This window comes from Malus sylvestris, chromosome 16 (genome assembly GCF_916048215.2).
Source record: "Malus sylvestris chromosome 16, drMalSylv7.2, whole genome shotgun sequence".
Lineage (NCBI taxonomy): Eukaryota > Viridiplantae > Streptophyta > Magnoliopsida > Rosales > Rosaceae > Malus > Malus sylvestris.
The window spans coordinates 38146717-38166402 of record NC_062275.1 but is presented as its reverse complement, the minus strand read 5'-3'; the positions used below and the strand labels follow the sequence as shown (position 1 = coordinate 38166402).

The 19686-nt window shown below is 38.5% G+C and overlaps 1 protein-coding gene across 2 annotated transcripts; it reads left to right on the top strand.

Moving 5' to 3' along the window:
• Positions 1–8543: 8543 nt before the first annotated feature.
• Positions 8544–13224, top strand: LOC126608748 (probable serine/threonine-protein kinase PBL21). Of its 2 annotated transcripts, XM_050276752.1 has the most exons (8): positions 8544–8716; positions 9039–9132; positions 9247–9285; positions 9479–9624; positions 10251–10440; positions 10803–11194; positions 11356–11703; positions 13058–13224. In XM_050276752.1, exons 2-7 carry the CDS (start codon positions 9054–9056, stop codon positions 11662–11664), a joined length of 1155 nt encoding a protein of 384 aa, XP_050132709.1. In that variant the 5' UTR covers positions 8544–8716; positions 9039–9053; the 3' UTR covers positions 11665–11703; positions 13058–13224. The 2 variants fall into 2 exon arrangements, with proteins under 2 accessions (XP_050132709.1, XP_050132708.1); XM_050276751.1 differs by having other exon boundaries at positions 8545–9132.
• The last annotated feature ends 6462 nt before the right edge of the window (positions 13225–19686 follow it).

Sequence of the window (19686 nt, the reverse complement as noted above, 5' to 3'; positions counted from 1 at the left end):
TCAACAAAGCTTCATAAATGGAGGATAACTACAAATTCTCAAAAGCTTCACACTATCTTGATCAAGATAGTGTGAAGCAAAATCCATTCATGGTACCCTACAAAGCTTCAACACAAAAGCTTCACCTACAAAGCTTCAACTCTAAAGCTTCACCTTCAAAGCTTCAACACAAAAGCTTCACCAACAAAAGCTTCATCAATGGAGGACAACTACAAATTCTCAAAAGCTTCACACTATCTTGATCAAGATAGTGTGAAGAAAAATCAATTCATGGTACCCAACAAAAGCTTCAACTCCAAAGCTTCACCTACAAAGCTTCAACACAAAAGCTTCATCAATGGAGGACAACTATAAATTCTCAAAAGCTTCACACTATCTTGATCAAGATAGTGTGAAGCAAGATCAATTCATGGTACCCAACAAAAGCTTCAACTCCAAAGCTTCACCTACAAAGCTTCAACTCCAAAGTTTCACCTACAAAAGCTTCAACACAAAAGCTTCACCCACAAAAGCTTCACCTACAAAAGCTTGACCCCAAAAGCTTCACCCACAAAAGCTTCACCCACAAAAGCTTCACCCATAAAAGCTTAACCCACAAAAACTTCACCCACAAAACCCACAAAAGTTTGACCCACAAAACCCACAAAAGCTTGACCCACAAAAGCTTCACCTAAAAAAGCTTCACCCACAAAAGCTTCACCTACAAAAGCTTCACACATTCTTGATCAAGATAGTGTGAAGCAAAATCAATTCATGGTACCCAACAAAGCTTCAACCTCAAAGCTTCACCTACAAAGCTTAAATATATATATATTCGGAAATTTGAAAATTCAAAAATTCAAAAATTCAAAAATTCAAAAATTCGGAAATTCAAAAATTCGAAAATTCGAAAAAAAAAATTTTTGCCTAGGCCTCTTCTTCTTTGGGCCTAACAACTTTCATAACAAATATATATGAAGGAGGAGTTTTGGGCTACCACTTAGAAAGGAAAATGGTGAAGTTTTGTTACTTTGGAAACTTGGCTATTAGTAAGACACCTCTTTCGTCAACTCTCTCGACCGGAGACTTGGGGGACTCCTACCATATGCTACTGCACCATGATACTCGGAAGTCTCACGACCACTCAGTGACTTGGATTTTTTCAAGTCTCCAACCGAGAAGTTTTCCTCACTCGGGAAATTAAGGGAGCACTACCTCAACCTACATGCTTCACTCACAAAGCTACAACATACAAGCTTCAACAAAAGGAAAAATTCAAAGAACTTAGTGAAGAAGGCCTTGGTGTATTTAACACAATACGTTGAAATGAAGCAAAGCTTGTTTATTGATATCTCTGATAAGTTACAAATATGTACATATACATGAATCCAAAATAAACAAACAAGAGGGAGCCTTTACAAAGGTTGCTTAGGAGAAGTCTTAACAGTTGGCAGAGCCCTAGAAAGAGGAGGCACTAGAGGGTGATTATTCGGAGCCTCAGTACTAGGCAGAACCCTAGAAAGATAAGGCACCGAAGGTTGATCATTTGGAGCTTCATTACGCGATACAACCCCAGAAGACGAAGGCAATAAATGCCTTTGGAACAAACCCACAAACCTCTGATGATCAAGTAAAATTTGACCATCAGATTCCTGCAGCTAATCAAGCTTCCTCTTCATGTTTGTAGCATAGTCATGTGCGAGCCTGTGCAACTGTTTCTTCTCATGCTTGAGCCCTCTGATCTCCTGTTTGAGACTTATCACTTCAGTCGCCAATGATTCAACTTGGTGGGTTCGAGCAAATAGGCATTGGGCCATATTAGACGCAGAACCTGCACATTGAACACTGAGAGCTAGAGAATCCTTAACAGCCAACTCATCAGACCATTTGGAAAGTAGTCTATTATCTTTGGGAGTGAGAAGGTTCCTAGCCACCACTGCAGCGGTCATATCATTCTTCATCACAGAGTCCCCAACGGTAAGAGGACCAGTAAGGGATAAGAAGGATGGGCGCCATATGTTGTCTTAAGAAGGCATGGCCGTCTCTTCACCAAAGTTCAAGTTAAAACGACGGTCGGATGGGCCATACATTCTCAGAAATGATGAAGGAGAAATGAGGTGCAATAAATCTCTGAAGTAAGGGGAAAATTCCTACAAGCAATAACTCTCTGAATGTACTTTTTGCACACAATTGGTGCCCTTATAAAAGAAAGAGCAACAGGGCCATTGGTTCAAAAATCGAAGAGGCACCACTTTCTGGATTCCGAAGAGGCACCACTTTCCACATGCAACATCAGCTCCTCAGGTACCACAGATAACTTTGCCAAAGATCTCTGACAAAGTTTAGACACATAAATTTTGAAGGTCCAGCTACCCTACTATTACCCACAAGGTAAAGGAACAACACCACTGCTTGATAACTAGAAAGTCCCTATGTGTGTCAACCTCTGTGCTCCGTGGCAAGGCAGACTGGCAAAAATGCCCAACCTTTACTCACATTCGAGAAAACACTCCCAACAAGATTGCTTGCTCAAAAGTCGAAGAGGCACTGCTCTCCGAATCTCAAGAGCCAGACTCCCAACATGATTACTTGCTCAAAAATCGAAGAGGCACCGCCCTTCGAATCTTGAGAGCCAGACTCTCAACAGGATTACTTTCTCAAAAATCGAAAAGACACTACTATCCAAATCTCAAGAGTCAAACTCCCAACAGGATTGCTTTCTCACAAATCGAAGAGGCACCGTTCTCTGAATCTTGAGAGCTAGATCCCCAACAGGATTGCTTGTTCAAAAACCAAAGAGGCACCGCTCTCCAAACTTCGAGAGCCAGATTTCCTTGGATAAAGCTTGTCTGCAATCTTCACACGCAACATCAACTTTCCAGATACCACAGACCACTTTTTCAAACTGCTCTGACAAAGTTAAAACACGTGAAACTTGTAGCTCCCACTACATTGCTAAGACCAAGAAAGGTGAAGGAATAACACTACTACTTGTTGTTAAGGAGACTCCTATATATGTTGACCTCTATCCTCTACAGCCAGGCAGACCTGCAAATAAATAAAAAATGCTCAACTTTTCTGAGAGGGCACTTTCAGCAGAGTCTCTCGAAATACTCAGCTTCTTTTCCTCCTGATAATACCTCTGCAAACAAACCACACCAGAGCAAGAGTATCTCATATCATCAGGGTTAAAAGCAAGAGTATCCCATATCATGCTTTTTCCCTGTCTTTTCCTTTGGCCTTGTTCTTACTTGCAAGACAAGGAGAAAGAAAGCAATCAGTCAGCACTTGGAATCAAGCTTCCAGTCAGAAACTGACTGCCTAGAACCCCTTGCCTAATTACTTATCTGACATTGCTCTCGAGTACTCATCTTCAACATCTTATGCTTCCAAAGAAGATACCACATCTGCCTGAGGAACAGATAGGGCAAGTAAGAATGATACAAGGAAGCATATGGAGACAAGCATAACAGAACACGTGCCGATACATCCATTACTTTTGTCAACAGCAAAGTATCCTATATCATCAGGGTCGAACGTACTCTAGATTTGATGGACTTGTTTTGATCCTCAAATTCTTGAGTCGGCCTCATACTCTGGAGGAAACCAGAAAACCCTCCAGCCTAGTTCAAGAATAAGCATATGGAAAGTTACTTCTTCAAAAGCAAAAGTATCTCATATCATCTCTCCTCATTTTTCTTCTCTTTATCCTTTTTGTTACTTGCAAGATAGGGAGAATGAGAATAATCAGCCGGAACTCGAAATCAAACTTCTGAGCTGGGACTAATTGCTTGAAACTCTGATTGCTTACCTTGTCTATCACCTCTTTCGGCAGATCTCCTAGTGAAGGAATTATTTTTTTTTTGAAACCATGTTCATTTGAGCAACATCATATAGCATGCAATTAACAATTAAAAGGCGGAATCATGCTTGCATGCACTCAAAAACAAAACATTACCATGAAATTCAAAGCCTAGTAGATTGGTGAACCAATAATCATCTCAAAACAAAGTGAGTTGAAATTTTTACCTTTGTAGATTCCTCTTTGCATAAGCAAAGGCTAATCACCCAAAGAGATAGGGCCTTCATTCCTTGCTTCTTAGATCCATGGATTTGGATGGAAAAATAGGTTTCTCCAAGTTCCCAAAATAGGGAACCTCTAAGTCTCTTCACCAAGGTTTGATTGTAGAAGAAATGAGTGACCTTGGAGTAGTAGGATTGCTAGATGTACCCTCCAAGGTGTTGGCCTCTTTAGAGAGAAAATGGAGAGACAATTCTCACCAATTTTCCCCCAAAATAAACCCTTAATTTTTCCTTAATGAATTTTGGCTATAAAGTCATTTATATAGTCACTTCTTTAAGTAACCTAAACAACCAAAACCCTAATTCATCTAATATGGCCGGCCATTTAGGGATGTTTGGGCTTTTGGGCTTTAATGAATCTTTATTCATTAAATTGTCATACAATTTAAGTTAATGGGCTTGACGTTCGAAGCCCATTGGGCCTTAAGGTCCAAAACTATCCCGAAGTCTTTAACGAACTTATTCGTTTGATTAATTAACATATTAATTAATCCTTGCCATAATTAAATGATTAAACCATTTAATCATTCTTACTCATTTCCGTTTAATCTCCAATCTCTACCTTTTACGGTGTGCGATCCATTAGGTTCCTTTTAGCGAGGTAGTGGGCGATTAAAACCATTTTACATCGATTGTGAATTGAAACTATTTTCAATTCTCCCTTTAGTGATTACACACGTTTAGGGCTTCCACAAACCATGAGTGACACCTAGCAGCATATCATGGTTACCCAAGCTAATCAGAAGAGGTGGAGAACCTATTCAGTTCGGGATTACAAATGCAATACGGTCCTTCTCTAATCTAATACTCTTGACCACATTGTTTGGTATGATAGTTTATTTACTCATGTCTACTATCCAATGTGAATCGTTTGCTTATATGATTTCCTTGAATGTGATTTGGAACGCATTCCCCAATCTCATTCATACTCTGGCCAGAGATTCCAAATCATATCATAGAGTATTCTCCCTCAACTGTTTGAAGGTTAGAGATCCCTTGTTGCGCATTCACTTGTCTCCATAGCTAAGTGGCTTAACCCCAACGATGCCGTGACACCCCGAGGGGGTGAATTAGACATAATCAAAGATTAAGGACTTAACCACAAGACAACTGTGATGCCTCAGGTAAAAGGACTACTTTGCATTATCCCAACCATGAGTTCTCATGTGACATGGAATATAAGAACTCTTCGTTGATCACGTTCAGTACACTCATTCTCTTATTGAGCACCTACGTACTTGTCTTGATGTCACACACACCAATGACTCGAGACTAGTCACTCTCCCTGAGAGAAGACACAGTACGTACTGATCTTAACGGACTGTCAATGCCCAATTGGTAATCCTATGATCAGGAACATTTAGGAAGTGTCTACGAAAGAATGGTCTCATTAATCAAACTTCATTAGATTGCATTCTCCCAATCACATATTCCTTGGACTTTATCGTTTAAGCATATAACATTTATATGAGACGGCTCAAACAATAATCTTTGCCCTTTATATGTTAAACTAGATTAGTTTAACATTTGAAATGTCCGTAAAGTATCATCATATGATTGGTTTTAGGGCACATTTCCAACACCTAGCTCGGCAACTTGGGGGACTCCTACTACATGGTTTGTATCGCGCTTGACCAAGCCTAAAACTACAAGTAAGCTTCAAGTGAAATTGATACATTACCTTGTGCATCTCCACCGGGTAAAGATACCACCCTTGGATGGAGGAAAAGTACTTCCATAGAAGATGCCATATCTACTTATGAGACAGATAAGGCAAGTGAAAATGATACCACACTTCGGTATTTAGAAGTTTCGTGATTACGGCTTGGATCTTGCAAGTCCCCAATCGAGGAGTTTCCTTCACTCGGGAACTTAAGGGAGCACTGTTTGTACCATACTTGACTAATCCCAAAACTACTGAGCACCGGTCAACGTTATACTATCAAGGACCCATAAGAGTTTCCCTCCAACCAGGAGGCCAATCACAGTGTGACACATGTCGACATCAGAAGCCAATCACAGCACGACACGTGTCAACATCAGAAGCCAATCACAACACGACACGTGTCAATGTCAGAACAAAGCTAAAAACTCTTCTATAAAAGGAGATCATTCTCCCACAATATTTCCTAATGTCATTTGTACTAAATCATTCACTTGTACTCACTAAAGGAGAGCTTGAACCTATATACTTGTGTAAACCCTTCACAATTAATGAGAACTCCTATACTCCATGGAAGTAGCCAATCTGGGTGAACCACGTACATTTTGTGTTTGCTTCCCTGTCTCTATCCATTTACATACTTACCCACACTAGTGATCGGAGCAATCTAGCAAAGGCCACAAACTTAACATTTTCTGTTGTACCAAAGTCCCCACTGATTTTGTGCATCAACAAATTCAATAAAGCTTTACTTATGAAGCAATGTTGGAGATTGGTAATTGAACCAAATTCTCTATGGGCTCGTGTGATCAAAGCTCGCTATTTCCCTCACTGATCTTTTTGGGAGGCTAGAAAAGGAGGTCGAGCTTCGTGGGCATGGTCTAGTCTTCTCTCAGTTAGAGATTTACTTCATAAGGGTTCCCATTAGCAAATCATGGGAGGGCGGGATGTCAAGGTTTGGAGTGATAGGTGGCTGCCCTCGATTCTTTCGGGACACCTGAAGCCTATAGGACAATAGAGTGTATCGCCAATTCTCAGAGTTTCTTCGCTAATATGCCCGATATCAGGTTGTTGGGATATTGGTTTTTTGCAAGCTTTTCTCTCTGAAGCGGATCAAAGGGCTATTGAGACTACTCCCATTGGTGTTTTAGGTCGTAAGGATAGACTAGCGTGGGCTCCGAACAAGAAGGGTATCTACTCGGTTAAGTTGGGGTACAATTGGTTACTAAGCAGTGCTGTGGACGAAAGGGTAGCACTACTTTAATTAATCAACTCCCTCCTAATTTTTGGAAACATTTATGGAAACTTGGGGTGCATCCTAAGATCCAGCACTTTATTTGGATCTCGGTTCACGGTGGGCTTCCCACCCATGCTACTCTCTATCGCTGCAAATCTGCCCTTTCCCCTGTGTGTCCTATTTGTTTGTGCCAGGATGAATCTCTTGAGCATCTCTTCCTCCTTTGTACTTGGGTTCGCCCTATCTGGTTTGGCAGTGCGCTTTCTTACAAAGTGGATGGTGAAGCTATTTCTTCGTGGGGTGGGTGGTGCAAGGATGTGTTTTCGCCAACGTTTGGATCGGCTTTAAGCAGAAATTGGGTCCAATCTTACATTGCTTTCACTTGTTGGTTCATTTGGTAAGCTCGTTGTGATTTTGTGTTTAATAAGGTTCCATTGAACCTGGTTTTAGTTTTTCTAAAAATTTCAACTGCCCTTAGTTCTTTTTTTAAGGCTAATTCTGGCGTGGAGCCATGTGGAGTGACGAGTTTTGCTTCGGCTCCTCGGGTTGCCTCTTGGTGTGCTCCATCTGATCCTTGTTTTAAGATAAATGTGGATGCTAGCTGGTCGATGGTCACTCAACGAGGTTTCGCTGGGGTGGTGGTGCGTGCTGCTAAAGGAAGATTTGTAGCAGCTGCGCACTACCCTATTTGTGCTCCCTCTGCCATTGTTGCGAAAGCCCTTGCCTTGTTTCATGGGTGCAGGTTGGGGTTGAAGCTTGGTTTTCAAGAGGTCATTTTCGAATCGGACTCGTCAGAAGTCATTTCTTGTCTTTCTAGTTCTGTTGTTGACAACTGGGAGGCTTCATCTACATTGGAGAGGATCAGATTGTTGGGGAGTTCTTTTCAGAGTTGTCGTTGGTCTTGGGTTCCAAGATCAGCTAATGAAGCAGCGCACGTTTTGGCGTTGCAAAATTCGTCGGAGATGAGTGATTCTGTTTGGGTTGATCGACCCCCATTTTCGTTGGTATTCGTCCTTAACAATGATGACCTCCTTTGTCCATATTAATTCTCGTTTGTTTTTTTTCGGTGCTGCGGTGACGCTTTCACCAGGTGGAAGTGTCCTATTATTTGTAAGCCCCGCACTGTTGTTTCCTGCTCAGGCTCTGCCTCTGTTGTTAGCCTCTTGTAGGCTCTCCTGCTGCTGCTTTGTTGATCCTATCTTGATTCAATGAAGTGTGTTTCCTCTCAAAAACAAAAAAAAAAACAAAAAAGTGGGGGATTTAGTCCAAAGTATAAATGTCATGAAGTAGGGGTCCTATTCCGAATAAAAAGAGAGAAAAATGAAAAAAGGGCCACGTGATTTCATGAGTAGGTCACGTGGCAGCAGAATGAACGACAATACGTCATCGCATCGAAGCCTTTTCACCTTTAAAACATACTCATCGGGTCCAGCATCGGTCGGAGATTCCGAAACTGGCACTTTTAGCAGTATCAACAGTAGTAAAAAGAGACCAACAACAAGGGCAATAAAGTAATATCACCGCAGTAGCTAACCGGAATGTTTAAATACGGGAAGGGAAAGAGAGGGAGAGAGAAGTCGAAGTGATAAGGAGGGGGAGAGAGAGAGAGAGAAAGAGACCATAGATGTTTAATACAACAAATTTCGTTTCATATTTCTATATAAAAAATATATATAAAAAATTGGAAGCTAAAAATCCAATTGTTTATGGCCAGGCCACCGCTAAATGCGTTAGCTCACTGTCCAAATTTTGGCGTACGCGTTTCGACAATTTATTAATTTATTTTCTCCCAAGATTTCCATAATTCGGCGAATTGATAAGTTTTTTGATTTATTTGGATGACATTTTATTTTTGCTAATTTATTTACGTTTTTTGGTTCGTAATCTAAAAATCATATCCAACTGGGATTCAATTATTTGGGAATTTTTTATTGTCGGGGCCTCGTAAAGGTTTCGGCTTCTGAATCTCTCCGGCTACGGAGGAGACAGAGAGAGAGAGAGGACAAAAGCAAGCTTATCTGGTTGTAGACTAGGGTTAGGTTAGGGTTTTTCATTTTTCTTCTTTTTGTATTACAGATGGAAGCTTAAGGGATGAGTTGCTTTCGTTGCTTCAGTCCTCACCGGAAAGATGTCAGCAAGGTCGAAATCGATAACGGCACTCGATCCTCCGGTCAGTCTGCATTTCACTCTTTTTACTTATATATATTTGCCCATTTGGAATTTTTTTGGTTCCATTTGTTAAATGCGATTGGTTTTTTATTGCAAAAAATGGATGAAATTGCAGCATGTGGTGGGAGAGGCAAAGGAATTCCCGATGACAGTGGTAAGAATCTCAATCACCCCCAATTTCTGAAAGTCAAGAATTTTAATTACGTGTTTGGTTCTGTTGAAACACCCATTTTTCTGGAGTTTGAGATTCAGCTGTTCAACACACTATCTGGAATTTTGAACTACGTGTTTTTTTCGCAGTAGCGAAATTGAGTTGAGTTTTTTTGTTTTGTTTTATGTTTGTGCAGAGTGTGGGAGGGGAAAAGGCAGAAATGTGGCACGAAGTTTCACATTTCGCGAACTTGCAGCAGCCAGCAAAGGCTTTAGGGAAGTGAATTTGATTGGGGAAGGAGGTTTTGGAAGGGTTTACAAAGGCCGGCTTGATGCAGGCCAGGTAAGTGTTGCAGGGCTTTTCCAATGTTCATACTACCGTTATTCCGTTAATCTTTGTATGGAAATGTAAATTAGGAAGGTAATGTCCGACGCAATGTATATATGTTTCTGGTTATTAATGAAAGCAGAATTGATCGTTTAAATCAGAATTAATATATTTCCATACACCCTGAAAGGGCGACTATACCTGCCTAGACTTGCCTAGGCGGTCGCGAATCTCACTTAGACAGAAAACAAATAACTTCCATTTTGCATTATATTTTTCAATAAATTGTATGAGACTTGTTGAATACTTGGGATGAACGCTCATTGTTGCTTGTTCCCCATGTCTTCAATATGTTCTAGTACTTTATAATTTATATGCCATTTTATCTTGCAATTTATGTATTCCAATACAATTATGTATTTTCCTTCAGTATAAGTAGACATTTGTTTATATGTTATATTTTAATTTAATTAAAATTATAAAAACGCCTAGGCACTAGGCCTTGCCCGCTGCCGGACTAGCACCTAACGCCTAGCACCTTTTATAACCTTGCTTTAGATGGATGAAAACTTGATCCACCGGATGTAAGACAAGGTTGAATTTGATGTTTATGTGTTGCGGCTTTTGATTTCTATGACCAGGTTGTCGCAATTAAACAACTTAATCATGACGGTCTTCAAGGGTTCCAAGAATTCATCGTGGAGGTTCTCATGTTAAGCCTGCTACACCATACAAATCTAGTCACCTTGATTGGCTACTGTACTGACGGAGATCAGAGACTCTTAGTCTATGAGTACATGCCGAGGGGTAGCTTGGAAGATCATCTTTTTGGTAAGCATCTTGATACTTAAACCGTACATTCTCATCCATTCTACAACCTCTAATTGATTTATTTTCCTACTGTATTATCCCTTGTGTTTAATGATAGCTTGATACTTTATATTTATCACATTGGCAGGAATAGTATAGAAAGCTGAATTGTCGATTATCATTTCTGTTGCTATAATTATTTTTTTGGCATATTGGGTTTCCCTTAAACTTCAACTTCAGTTATAGCTGTCCTACTGTGGATGGCGTAAGGAAACAATGGATAACATCTAAACAAAACATATAATCTTTCTTTAGAAGCCTGTTTTCTTTATTATTGTACTCCATTGTATTTGACCCAACAAATGTGGTATTTTACTTTTCAGATCTTAGTCCTGGTCGAGAGACACTGAGTTGGGACACGCGAATTAAGATAGCTGTTGGTGCAGCACGGGGCCTTGAATACCTCCACTGCAAAGCTAACCCGCCAGTTATCTACCGTGACTTGAAATCAGCAAATATACTGCTGGACGATGAATTCAATCCAAAGCTTTCAGATTTTGGGCTTGCTAAACTTGCACCTGTGGGTGACAAAACTCATGTCTCAACAAGAGTGATGGGAACGTATGGGTACTGTGCGCCAGAATATGCCATGAGCGGCAAGTTGACTCTGAAATCAGATATTTATAGCCTTGGTGTGGTTATGTTGGAGCTGATTACAGGGAAGAAGGCAATTGACTGCTCTAAGAGGCCAGGAGAACAGAACTTAGTGTCTTGGGTGAGTTAACTCTTTCTATTTCTCAGTTTTCTTTCATATTCTGGACTATCAGATTTTCAATCTCACTTACCATTGTTGAATTACTGCTAGCTTCTATTGCAAATGATTTATTTTTAATTTTTTTTCAAAGTTATTGAACACCTTTGTTTTTGTAAATGCAGTCTCGTCCATTTTTGAAGGATCGGAGGAAGTTTGTCCAATTAATTGATCCTCTGTTGCAAGGACGTTTCCCAGTTCGTTGTTTGCATCATGCAGTTGCCATTACTGCCATGTGTCTACAAGAGCAACCAACTTTCCGTCCTCTTATTAGTGATATTGTTGTAGCACTTGAGTACTTGGCGTCCCAGAGCAACAAACCTGACCCTCGAAGAGCTGGGGTCCATAGTCCCTTTTCGGCATCACCTTCACAGCAAAACAGGGATATTTTCTCTCAGGATTCTGATTGCAGAATGAGTTCAACTTCTACTTAGAAGTTCTTGGGATCAACTTGCTGAAACAGCCTAATTGATGTAAGGCACAAAATCACTTTTTGGAAGGAATTTGGGTCATATGGTCATGGTTTCCAATAATTTGCGAAACAATATTTTATTATGCTGTTTGAGAAAGCATATATGTTGTCGCTAGGACAGTTTCTTACATTGATTGCATAAATTTTTCTAAAGCATAAAGTTCGTATATGTTTTGATTGCATAAACATTTAAAAGTAAAATAGAAGCAAAAGGTACTCCTCAAATTCATCTTTCTGTTTTACACATTGTGATTGATGATTTACGAGACTTGTCAACTTAAGTTGCGTAAACCATTAGCATAGGTTAGTGAGTAGCATAAATGGATATCCTACTTTTGTGTTTGCCCTTTATCTAGCGTTGGTTACTGTAGCTTGTCTGGTCCCCCATTCGGAGGATATTTCAAGTACTCTAAGTCATTTGAATTCTATTTCTTTCACTGGGTTCTATGCCATTTTGTTAAAAATAAAAGCATGGAAGTGTCATCAACTTTTTATTTTCTATCTTTATACAGTCATATTGATCCGATCGTTTTCTTGAATAAATTTCATTACACGCTCGTGTGCACACACCTACACATTTGTGTCCATGCATGGATATGTGTGAAAAAAGATGTGGAGCTCATAAGGGAGCTTGGCCTTCATATGTTGTATCATGACCTTGGATATTTTATCACTCATAGATATGTGAATGAACTCTGTTCCAAGCAATGGTTAGTGTGTCAGTTGGTTTAGTATATGATTCGGTGTGGCTTTCTCCCACATTTTCTTGGGCTTGATTCTTGAAGATATTCATCCAGCTATTTGCTAAAAGTTCCTGTCTCTAAAGATTGTTGGGTCCCGTGAGGGTCCCCAGCTTCGTGTCCGAGTTTGCAAAGTTTGTTTGGGAATTTCTGGGTATAAAAAAATAAAAAAGTAGAACACAATCTTTCGCTTCATACATTATGTGTTTATTTACGAGATGTATACCGTACCTTTAAAACATTGTCTCTGGAGTCTTGATTCTTGAATGAAATGAAGGTAGATTGTTCAATAGTGTTTGCCAATGAATGAATCTGTAAAGTTCATATTCCCCTGGTCATTTAATTGCATTAATTTACTGCTGTCTAGCGAATTGTGCTTTTGAATTTCTGAAATGCAAGTTTGATGTTCATGATTCGTGCTGATCTGTGATTTAATGTATCAGAAATATTTATCATGACAGTTGATGGTCTTTTCATTTTCCTTGTTTGTTCTTTCCTTGGCCGTTTTAGCTCCGTAAATGCTAATGTTTTATAGAGAATGCAATGATCTGTCTGTCATTGTTGATTATTTCTGCATACTCACTGTTGTAACATTTTCCAACTTTGCGCTCGCAGGTGCCTACCCTCGTCGAACACACAAGGAAATCCCGAAGGAAACCCCGAGATACCAATGTAATATACACGCATGAACAATTGGTATAGAAATGTGCACAAATATGTATATATATATTTGAGCTTGGACATGTAGCTTTTTGATAATTTAAGAGATTCGGGTTTTTGTATTTTTTTATTAGAGGTCATAAACCATCATCTACTGGTGTGGATTCTTTCAATATAAATGAAAATAGGACTCGAGTATAACAGAATCAAAGGAGCATCGTGTACGCCTTTTGACTGATAGAAAGCATCCCTCTTTTGTCCCCCCACCCCCAAAAAATAACAATTGAAATGGTTGTTCTTGCCGCGTCGGATTGAGGAGCCTTTGTCGTCCGGCTCCTCATAAATGATGTCATGGACCTGAATCCATTAGTATGGAACATGTTCTTTTCCAAGTGAAATCCCTTAGTATATAAAAGAGTGAAAAATGGCCCGTACATAAGAGCTTATGCCTCAATGAAGCCGCATATTATACTATATTTTACTAAATAGATATCCGTGTTATGATCCAAGTAAGTCTTGAAAAACAAAAATTATATATATAAGATTTGTCCTTGTTGTATCTAAAAAATCTTTTTTTTTTTTTTAACATAAATAGATAAAGAAGCCATTGCAATTGCCGGAAATACTAGTGAATCTTTCTTAAATCCAAGCAATCTTTTAGTAGGTGTTTTCCTCTGATCCAATCGGGGGATTGAAAATAGATCTCTACTCGACCGCCACAAATGACCTTCCTTTTGCGGGAGGAAAGCCCTTACTAGATAGGGCAATCCGAGGCATCAATTTACGACATCAGCATAAAAGGGAAACATGAAGGTTTGATGAAGGGTAGTAGGTGTAGGTCTTTCCAGCCGTATTCATTAATGCAATGGAACTGTAAAACTTGAAGAAATGGCCTTGGTTGTACCTTAATTACCTTGGAGCCCTCTTACTATGATGCAGTATAGACCCCACACATGTTTAAGTCTCTATCTACGATCGGATCCTTTACCCCATATGACCGTTATCAAATATAAGTTTTTCCTGTACTATAGTTGCAAGTCTATTGTTGTGTTTTGGAATTAAGAGAAGCAAAGCTTCAACAAGTAGAAGCTTCCTCGCAAAGCTTCAAACAAAGAGGTTGGACTGTTCACTTCATTGATTTTACTTAATTTTACTTAAGATTAGAGACAGGGGTTGAGCGGGCAGTGAAGGCTCGTTTCGTAGACAACAAGCTACGGCTTCACGAGCAACAAGCACCTACTCCTAACAAAATGAAAAGCAGCAAGCGTAACTTGAAGAAGCCAGGCCCTTTCAGAGAAAGCCATTGTGCGCCCTGTATAGGGTTCCAAACATGTGCACCCCTAAACTACAACAAGCTTTGAAGCCCCTACTTATTTTATTTATTTTGTGCGATATTTTTAGAAGTCCCTTTCTACAAAACAAACCTTTCTATAATATAAGGGAAGCTCGAATGCTTGAGCGCATTAGAAGTAAGGTTTTCAGCACATTAGAAGTAAGGTTTTCAAATTAAAGTTTACTTGCTTATTTAAAGAGAAAGGAGAAACTTTAGTTTTATTATTGCGAGGGCCAACGAGCAAGAAAAGGCCCCTTACTATAGATAGGCTAAGGCGCCTTTACATTATAATAGAAGGCGCTTCTTTCTCAAAGTCAAGTTTCTCGCTTGTTGCTTTAGAAAGATTGCAGGTGAATCTTAGCTCCTTCCTTCAGCTGGCTTCGCCCTATCTATTCATCTTTTTTTTCAAATAGATATTTAGGGATCTCTTGTTCATAGATCTTGAAACCAGATCATTTCTCAATATATCTATCTATCGATAGAAAGATATAGATCTCTTCTATCTAGCTAGCTTACTAGCTGGTAAAGATGCCACAACTGCTTTTTCAGGAAGAGCTGCAAAGGCGAAGAGTGAATCTAAGCCTAGTAGCTTGGGTCAGGCATGCCCTTTAGGAGGAAAAGTTCGAATCTAAGCCTAGTAGCTTGGGTCAGGCATGCCCTTTATGAAGGAATATTTTGTGAAAACAAGTTCATTTAAGCAACATCAATAAGCATGCAATTAACAATTAAAGGCGGAATCATGCTTGCATGCACTTAAAAACAAAACATTAACCATGAAATTCAAAGCCTAGTAGATTGGTGAACCAAAACTCAACTCAAAACATAGTGAGTTGAAATTTATACCTTTGTAGATTCCTCTTTGCATAAGCAAAGGCTAATCACCCAAAGAGAGGGCGTTCATTCCTTGCATCTTAAATCTATGGATTTGGATGGAAGAATAGGTTTCTCCAAGTTCCCAAAATTGAGAACCTCTAAGTCTCTTCACCAAGGAGAGATTGGAGAAGAAATGAGTGACCTTGGAGTAGTGGGATTGCAAGATGCACCCCCCAAGGTGGCCGGCCTCTTTAGAGAGAAATGGAGAGACAAGTTCTCACCAATTTTCTCCAAAAGAAAAACCCTTATGAATTTTGGCTATAAAGTCATATTTATACCTTTATTCATTTGAGTGGCAAACTTGTAAATAAGTCCAAGTTCACTACCCTAAACAATATGGCCGGCCATTAGGATATTTTGGACTAATTGGGCATTTGTGAATCATTATTCATTAAGTTGTCATACAACTTAAGTTAATGGGCTTGACGTTCGAAGCCCATTGGGCCTTAAGGTCCAAAACTATCCCGAGGTCTTTAACGAACTTATTCGTTTGATTAATTAACATATTAATTAATCCTTGCCATAAATAAATGATTAAACCATTTAATCATTCTTACTCATCTCCATGGTTTCTTCAATCTCCTCCTTACACGGTGTGCGATCCATTAGGTTCCTTTTAGCGAGGCAGTGGGCGATTAAAACCATTTTACATCGATTGTGAATTGAAACTTACTTTCAATTCTCCCTTTAGTGATTACACACGTTTAGGGCTTCCACAAACCATGAGTGACACCTTGCAGCATATCATGGTTACCCAAGCTAATCAGAAGAGGTAGAGAAAACCTATTCAGTTTGGGATTACAAATGCAATACGGTCTTTCTCTAATCTAATACTCCTGACCACATTGTTTGGTTTGATAGTTTATTTATTCATGTCTACTATCCAATGTGATTCGTGTGCTTATATGATTTCCTTGAATGTGATTTAGAACGACTTTTCTAAATCTCATTCATACTCTGGCCAGAGATTCTAAATCATATCATAGAGTATTCTCCCTCAAACGGTTTGAAGGTTAGAGATCCCTTGTTGCGCATTCACTTGCCTCCATGACTAAGTGGCTTAACCCCAACGATGCCGTGGACACCCCGATGGGGTGACTTTGACATAATCAAAGATCAAGGACTTAACCACAAGACAACTGTGATGCCTCAGGTCAAAGGACTAATTTGCATTATCCCAAACATGAGTTCTCATGTGACATGAGTATGAGAACTTTTCGTTGATCGCGTTCAGTGAACTCATTCTCTACTGAGCACCTACGTACTTGTCTTGATGTCACACACACCAATGACTCGAGACTAGTCACTCTCCCTGAGAGAAGACATAGCACGTACCGATCTTGACAGACTGTCAATGCCCAATTGGCAATCCTATGATCAGGAACATTTAGGATGTGTCTACGAAAGAATGGTCTCATGAATCTAAATTCATTAGATTACATTCTTCCAATCACATATTCCTTGGACTTTATCGTTTAAGCATATAACATTTATATGAGACGGCTCAAACAATAATCTTTGCCCTTTATAGTTAAACTAGATTAGTTTAACATGTAAAATGTCCGTAAAGTATCATCATATGATTGGCTTTAGGGCACATTTCCAACAATCTCCCACTTGCACTAGAGCCAATCAGCTTAGTCATCAGTGATGATACCTCTTCTGTAGTCATTTCATAAATGGCTGAATAGTAGGCCTAGGCAATGGATATCTATATGTTATCCATAGAAGCAACCTTGAGAATAACGACGTCACCATTATACATGATTCTCAATCATGTGGTTCAGTCTCTCATATGAGTTCGGATCTAGATGAGACCTTGATTCCCAGGCTTGAGCTATCGCCCCATTAGTGTCATAGTGTCAGTACACTAGATACACTTTCTGGTTGGAACCGAATAGAGAGTTCATAAATGAACTTTCCCATCCAAACAACATTGTTGCAAACCTCTATATGGCAATATATTTTGCATTCATAATGGAACACACTAAAGTCATTACTTTAATGTTTCCATCCAAATATCTCTTTAGTCATAATAAAGAGATATCTGTTTATCTCTTCATTCATAATGAAGAAACATCCAATGATGGATTAGATTCATAATCTAATACATTTACGCTTCCATTACGTTACTCTAATTCTTCCTCGATCTTTGAGGAATTTATCCTTTAGTATTTCTTAAATACTTAAGGACTTACTTGACAGTTGCCATGGTTCTGATCCTGGGCTTGCACTGATATCATCTTGTACCGTTCTAGGTACAACTCATATCAATGTTTTTCATACAATATGAAATACATAAATCACCTTTATGCGTATGCATAAAGGATTCTATTTACGCATTATTTCTTTGGGAGTCAAAGGGTACGTTCCCTTTGAGAAGGGCAACTTGCTAGTCACACTAGAGTCATCCTTCTAATTGAAGTTTATCATCATATGAGAAACTTCCTAGCAACTTTTGTCTATTATTAGGGATTGATATAATCAAATTATATCTTGAAATCTATCAATATAGATTTCCATCCCATGTATATAGACTATGTCTCCCATATACATTCTATCGTTATAGAATGTTTAAAGTCATAACTTTAACGAAGAAAAATTCTTTTCTTTTCCAAAATTAATATATCATATATATATTCATATATATCACATATATATTTATATATATATATACAAATTTAGGAATATTATTAACTCCCACTAATCTTTTGTAAACCTAGTAAACAAAAGATTCATTTACATCTTTATGAGAAATCAAACGATTTGATCTTTCTCTCATAAGACGCTTATAGCTCCCACTAGCTTGCTAAGATCCATGATGGATGGATCTCTACAACTTACATGTCTTGTGATTCATAGTTTTAGACATATATTATCAAGACTATCTTAATAATGGTTTCAGAAACCTATATTATGTCCAAACATTGAATCACCATTTAGTTGTAGCTAGCAATCTTCGAATTAATTGAAACTAAGACTACGTCAAAAATGGTTCCTTCAAAGTCAACCATTCTCTTTGATTGTAGTCACCTTAAGCTACCAATTAGCTATTAAGGTTTCATTATTTCGAGTCAAATGGTACTTTACCATTTCCTTGAGTATATGTCATATATATACACTCATTGTAGTCATAAGGATTTTCATTCTTAGTTCTTTCGAATTAAGAGGTGCAACTCTATGACTTAGTCATAAAGTTCAAAAACCATTCAACTGAGACGGTTTATAAATCCTTATCGACTACCTTGGAGCTTGAGGTATAGGAACTAGGTTGTTATATTTGTTGATTACTTTCTTGTCTCTCAAAGAACCATTCTTTGAGTTCTATCCCTCGTTCATTTGCTCTTAGGCAAATCACATTGTAGGATTACAATGAACTACCCAACAAAACAACATTTGTTAGTTGGTTCATAGAAGCGATATCCAAAAGTTAATTTAAGGATATCCCACAAGATTATTATCAAACAAATATTGCTTATAAGCACACAACCCCAAATCTTAACATGCTTAAGATTTGTCTTTCTTTCCAACTACATCTTATGGAGTCATGAAAATATTGGAAGATCTTCTCATTGACAATCATATTGTTTTAGAAGTATATATCCTATATATGGGTAATAGATAACATCTAACGAACTAAATCTTATTCGAGTTCGTTCTTCTCCTAATGGAGAAATACATTATCTTATGATGCTATTTTCCTTGATATCTTTCAAGGAAACTCATCTAAAGTGTTACCTTTCCTTGGATCAAATCTAAGGAGGTAAATACTTTAGATGTCTTACTCATCAACTTACATTTCTTGAATTCTTTGAAACATTTTGCAAAGTATTCGGGCTTGTGTTTATTCAAAATAAACTATAGTCCAACCGAGAGTGATCTTCGGTGAATGTTATCCAACATGAGTAGTATTATGTTTGTGGACAAGTGCCACTAACATCTAAGTGAATTAACCTCAACAACTTTGTGATTCTTTCTTCTTTCCAAAAGAATAAAGATTCGAACATTTCGCCTCTATATAATTTTAACAAGAAGGTATTGGATCCGGATCTAACGATCCAAAGCATCCATCTATGACCAACTCGTAATTTATGTTTTAGAGGTATCACAACTTTAGTTGGGATTAGTCACTACCTTGCAACCTTTTGGGTTTTAAGCATCATTATTTTCTAAACATTTAACACTACCATATTATCTCTACTATAGAGATAATTAATTAGATTACCATAATCCAATCATTGATTAATAAAGAACATTGTTTTGTCAAACAAAACATTTATCCATTTCACATAGTGACGGAATTTAGTTCCTTAAAATTGGAATATAAAGACAATCTATGTTTTTCCAATTTCTTTGGTAGTTCATATGAGGAAGTAAG

What these genes read in the sequence shown, in the direction of transcription:
- LOC126608748 (XM_050276752.1), top strand. Translation starts at nt 9,054, where the DNA reads ATGAGTTGCTTTCGTTGCTTCAGTCCTCACCGGAAAGATGTCAGCAAG. An exon ending in TAACGGCACTCGATCCTCCG is followed by an intron (nt 9,133 to 9,246) that starts GTCAGTCTGCAT and finishes ATGAAATTGCAG; the next exon opens with CATGTGGTGGGAGAGGCAAA. An exon ending in CTTGGAAGATCATCTTTTTG is followed by an intron (nt 10,441 to 10,802) that starts GTAAGCATCTTG and finishes TTTACTTTTCAG; the next exon opens with ATCTTAGTCCTGGTCGAGAG.